The sequence below is a fragment of the Phasianus colchicus genome, chromosome 4, assembly GCF_987193195.1.
Source record: "Phasianus colchicus chromosome 4, bPhaCol1.hap1.1, whole genome shotgun sequence".
NCBI lineage: Eukaryota > Metazoa > Chordata > Aves > Galliformes > Phasianidae > Phasianus > Phasianus colchicus.
The window spans coordinates 59,850,947-59,856,946 of NC_143439.1; the positions used below are offsets into that span (position 1 = coordinate 59,850,947).

Here is a 6,000-nt window from a genome sequence, read left to right on the forward strand (position 1 = left end):
AATTCATTTGCTTTTGCCTCTGTATAAGCTTGAAAGCCATATCAGTTTCTTTCCCAGAATATTTTTCCTCCTCATCACCCATGCTCATTGGCTTGTGATTGTCAGGTTGTTCAGGAGTTTGTGCTTCTAAGATTTAACAAAAAATGTGTCAGTGATTTCAAGAGTCCACAGGCAGTGTTTCAGAGGATGCACTTTCAAGCCTTTCCTATTACAGTCAGGAGCCGAGGGGCTGAACTAGGTAATGAATTACCCATGGAAAACATTGTGACCAGGCAGCCATGAAGCTTCAGAAGTTTATTTTTTTTATTCCTCATTCCACACATGACTTCGTATTCTTTTTCCATGCTATATATTATGTATATTGAGCAAGTGAAACATAAAAACAGTCCCAGGAATTGCATAACCCCTTAGGATTCCTTACCCACCCTACAGTATAGAAATGAGATATCTAATTATGGTGGACATATAGCAGAAAATTTGTGGAAAGTTGGTGTTATGTCATGGTTTAGTATTTTCATGTTTGTTTCATGCACATACATTTAATGGCAATTGTAAATACGTATGTCTAGGAACTCACAGCCACAAGTTTTAACCAGTGTCAGATTTCTCCATTCAAATATCTCAGATTGAGTCTGAGACATCAATTTCTCCCTATGCTCACTATTCATGACCTCACACAAGGCATTGTGGAAAGACTGCCTTGTTTGTGGATCTGGAGATACCACTTTTTGTTAATTTTGCCCTTGTTAATTAAAGCAAGTAAAATTGTTCATTAGACATTTGCTTTAAGAGCTCAAAAACAACTACAGGGATCCTGGACCCTTTGAATTTCTTCAGGAGTTAGGGATAGTAGTTCTCACACTCCTCTCCAGCAAGAATGAAGTACATTTTATGGAATTTTTTCTTCTTGAAGCTCTTGTAACCTCGGAAATGATAGAAATGTCTGCCTTTTTTCCTCCTTGTTTATTTTGCAAATCTCAGAGCTGTACCATCTGTGACGCCACTGCCTCTGGCTATGACAGGTTTCTCTTCTGTCATGTACAGCTGCAAGATATCACAAAAGCATGCCTTCTTTTTGTACCTAGAAATTGAGAGGTTGTGTTCACAGCAGCCTGGTGAAAAACCTGCTTGATCTCCAGCAGTATTGCACAAGTGCAAGGCTGGGTTGAGCTGTGCAGGCAGCAAAAGCCCTGCTTCCCCCTGCTCCTAGTGCATGCAGCCCCAGCCTGGTGCCTTCTAGCACCTCTGCCTGCAGCCTGTTCTTCTGTCTTTGGGCCACTGGTCCTGGAAGAGCTGCAGATTCATGCATTTTTATGAACTTCTAAGGCACTCTGACTTGCAGTGAATGCCAGCACTTACTGTACTTGCTTAAAAATTGCTCCACACCACCCACTTGGGCTTTCATTCCATTCCTGGTGTTGATTTTCTTATGACTTTTTTTCGCCTTGATGCATGCAATGACCATATCTCACTTGTTTTCTGTTCACAGAGCGGTTTACAGAACTACTGCTTCCTCGTGTTTGCTGCCATCTGCTTTGCAGGAGCAACCTACCTGTTTTTTGTCCTGCCTGAAACCAAGAACAAGACATTGAGTGAGATCAGCCACGCATTTGCCAAAAGAAATAAAGTCTCCTTGGAAATGCAAGAAATGAACCATTACCCAGAAGAGAGGAAATCAAGTGCTGAGCAAGAATCAAACTTCACTTCTTCAGTGGACAATGGGGAAACAAAACAAGCAATCATGTAAAACAGGGATGTTCTTTTGGGATGGCTGGGGGAAAAATGTGTTCTTTTCATTGAGTATGTTTATAGCAATTGTATTTTTAATGTGACAATATTAACTACTTCCTCCTCAAATATGTTTTAAAGTGAGTACAGGTGAACTTGTTAGCAGCCAGGGTGATGTAGGGGAAGTTGGAGGCAGAGTAGCAGCAGTTGTTTAAATAAATAAGGGCCAGAGTTTTCTTGGACACCTGCAAAGTAATGGAGTGGAGGGATATAGACCTGGGGAAGCATACTGGCAGTGGGGAGCAGTAGTTGGCCAGGGGCTGTTGTGTGCTGATGGTGAGGTGTGTGTGGGAAGGAGTGCCAGCAGGGATAGGGTTGCTAGGAATCAATGTGAGCCAACCTGAAATGGGACCAGCTTGCCTTGCTCCCAGACAGTAAGCCTAAACATGAGAAGTGAGGAAAAAGAACACAGGTGACGCTCCTCCAACCTTCCAGTCCTTCTCCAGCTGTTTTGGCTTTTCTCTGCTTCTTATGAAGACCTCCCAGCTTTTCATAACTGGGGAGCTGCAGGACCTGATTGGTTTCTTTATCTGACCTGCAAATCATGATCTATCATTTTCCTATAGTTTCTGAGTTTGCTGGTACTGCATTTCTGTGAGATAGATATACATATTTTTATAAGACTATTTCTAGAATTTTTAGTATGAAAGGAAATCTAACCCTCATATTGAAGGGAAAGAACTTTGATAGTAGTTGTAGGGTGTAGCATTGAAAAGAAAATCAAATACCAAGTTTCCCAAGGGTGTTTTTTGTTGTTAATTTTTCTTTGGGGTTGGCTTTCTTTTTTTATTCTCTGTTTGTGTAAAATGATAACCAATTCCTCTCTTTCGAGTTCCTTTCAAAACAAATCTTAGGAGCCAAAATTTCCCTGAAACCAAATAAACACCATTTCTTAACACTCAAAATTTCCAAAGGAACTTGGAAACCTATTTCTTATTTGGACATAAATTTAATTTGGGCTTAATTCTTAAGCTCTGGACCTTCTCCATGTTTATAAGTTTCTAAGCTATTTAATGCTCTTAAAACTGGCCTTAAGGTCTGCGTAATGTCATGATAGCAAGACTCAGCAGGTTGCCAAGTGGTAGGCGATCCATTGCCTTTCATTTAGGATATTTTTAATGAACTTTTATTTCCAGTTTGTAATTGTGATAATGGTTTTTCTTGTTTCTTTGAGTAACTTGGATGCTAACAGTGTAGATAAGCACTTGAATAGCTGTTGTTTCATATGAAAAGTCAGTAAGTCTTAGTGCTACTGTCAGTGAGGAGTATGGCACAAGAAGCAAGTACAGCATTTAGGTAGAGCCAGCTGCTTCCATAAGTTATATTTATTAATGTGTAAATTCATAAATTTGGGATTTAAAAAAAGTATATATGTATATATGTATATACTCATATATATACAAAATATAAATGTGTATATGGCTATACATATATTCATATATAGAGCGAGAAATAAATGGAGAATTGCTTTCTAGTATTTGTTCTGTTCAGACTTCCCTGACTAATAAGCTGCTTATTGTTTTGTTTCATACTGTAAATTAAGATCAAAGATCCGGATAGCTATTACTTCTAAATGATGTATAGGGTATACTGTGATTTATTTATTTATGGAATATTTGCTGCACACATTGTAAGCATAGATTACCTAATAGGGCAATTTCACCACTGGGTAACAGAAGAAAATTGTTCTGAGACTTTATGCCTGGATTTATGCTATTTTATTGGGATAGAGATTCAGCAACAAGTAAGATGAAAAAAAAAGATACATGTAAGGAAGAGAGTTAAGAATGAAGATTCAGATTTATGATACTGGTGCTACTTTTAAGAAACTGAGTGAATCAGGACTATACCAACTGATTATGAGATATAGAAGCTAATCAAATACTATGGAGAAAAATGAAGAAAGGTGTCTTCAATAACCCCTTCTAAAGTTGTATACCTAACAAATGGATATGTCTTCTTTTGGTGGCTCTTGTTGCCTACCACATGTTTCGTGAGGCTTTCTAAGTGGTGGCTAGGTAAAAAATGAACTTGAAACCACCCCTGCAGACCATTTCCAGGAGAAATTCTTCTTCTACTGCCTGTAGAGCAAGACTGGCAAGTTCAGACCCTCTCATTCAGGTTGAAAATCACTTTGCAATTAGGGCTACTGACATGAAATGCTGTGATCTTACTGAGATGAGGTGGCTGGACTAGAATCCATTATTATTATTATTAAAATTAGAAAAATGTAGCACACAGTGCTATTCATTGATGTGCATTACAGCAACATTATCAACAAATAATGCCTATCAGATAACTTCAATAAAATATCATGTTGGCCTGATAAAGCAGTTCAGTTGGACTTCTGCAACAGGATAAAATTATCTTACAGTTGTTTAAAGTTGCATCTGGAGCCCAGCTATAAGCATGTTGATAAAAGGACGTCCAATAGAATTTCATATCGCAGCTTGGGGGATTGTGCATTATTAACAATAGGGGTTGTGTCCCCCTTGCCAATCTCTCGCCATAGCCCAGATACACACACTCCATATACACACTTTCTGCAGACAGTGACTACAGACAAGGATAGCAGTTGCCTCTCCTCTGCCCTTCGCTCCAGCCCATGGCTCAGTTGCAAATAGTTCCATCGTCGAGATGTGCAGTGGTGCAGATGTGCAGATGCTCTGCTTGCTGGCTAAGGAAGTGGCTGCTGTCACCTCTGCCTGGGGCTGTGGAAGTTTCTGAGGAAGCTGCAGATGTGTAGGTACTGTGTAACTTCTCATCTCTGATCCTGAAGAGAGTTTTGTGTTGTAAAATTTGTTTGGTAATTTTTATTTCCAACGTTATGCTGCTATAGCTTCTCCAACAGCAAGAGGACAACACAGAAAATATCACCACTGTGTTGTTTGGTTTTCTTGTTGATTGTGTCAAACTGTCTGCAGCCCTGTGTTTGTCAGTGGTGCTGTGTGGGGCCAGATTCAGTTCTCCAGTTTCAGGGAGATACCATTACTTGGTTTTTCTTTGTACAAGCATTGCTGGTGGGTTATGTGTGCTTGATCAGCCATGTCCACGCACAAAGACTGCAAAATAAATCTTTGGAATTAAATACGTGATGGAAGTTTTCTTCTGGCTAAATTTGAATCTCCTCAGCTGTCCACATTCAGCTCTCTGGATGTTCTGTATGTCCCAGTATAAGGCTGTTTGTCCCTTCATATGAACGACTCAACTCAATTTGGACTCTGCTTTTGGCTAGTTGGGAGTTATGGGGAAGAAATATCAGCCCTGAAACTGTATATTTTATGGAGTATTACTTATATTCTGCTTCCCACGATAGATTCCAGTGACTTTATTCTTTCATATGTTTATATTATTAGGCTGTGGAAATAAAAATACAGATATCGGTGAGGGGTAGATGATTAAAACTGGCTAGTGGTAGAAATAAAGGTGTGTGAGAGTTATTGAACCTCAAAAGGGGGCCTTTTTTGCAGAAAGCTGCCATTTGCTATCAGTGATTTTGAGTTGCTAAAGTTCTTTCTGATGTGAAATTCAGTCAAATGACTTTTTGGTACAGAGATATGCAAAACTTGAAATCTCAAATATACATAAAACTTGAATTTCATACTTTGGGTTCTGAAGCCAATTTTCACTCCACAGGGATTTGCTTTCTAGTGGGGGAAGATGTATTTCAGCCATATGGGAGAATTTTCATCTTCAGGCTCAAATGCAAAAAAAAAAAAAAAAAAAAAAACACGAAAACAACAGAAATTTTCTTTCTTCCTTTTTACTATTTTTATGTGCTTTTCCTTACAGAGATCACCATGCAAACTGTTACAGCTCCCATCACCTCACACAACAGGAAGAACAAATCAGACTAAAGCATGATTAGGAGACACCTGCCATGTTTTTCTTTCAGCCCAAGTTCAGAAAAAGCATCTGAAACGCAGTCTAAAAATCTGAACTATGTAGACCCAAATGGTGAAGCACATTTGTAAATTCCAAGATTCCAGCTGTTATGTTAACTGAGCAATTAGTTCCATTCTGGGTCCAGAATGGAACTTAATCCTCTCTGGAAGTGATGTTATTACAGAGTGAACCCTGTGAAGAGGTGAATTTCATGACAAAGGCTTGGTGCATGAGCTCATAATTGAGTTATCACAGCTCAGTAAGCAATCAAGCATAACCTGAGTCACTACAACTGCCTTCCTTGGTAAGCTAAGCTGCATTAACATC

The 6,000-nt window shown here is 39.1% G+C and overlaps 1 protein-coding gene across 1 annotated transcript in view; it reads left to right on the forward strand.

The window, feature by feature from the left end:
* The window catches only part of SLC2A9 (solute carrier family 2 member 9), an 85,579-nt gene extending 80,672 nt beyond the window's left edge, over window positions 1–4,907 (forward strand). The window contains exon 12 of the mRNA XM_031588379.2: window positions 1,490–4,907. Within this exon, the coding sequence (XP_031444239.1) occupies window positions 1,490–1,747 (258 nt within the window). The 3' untranslated portion in view covers window positions 1,748–4,907. The remainder of the gene's footprint in view (window positions 1–1,489) is intronic.
* The last annotated feature ends 1,093 nt before the right edge of the window (window positions 4,908–6,000 follow it).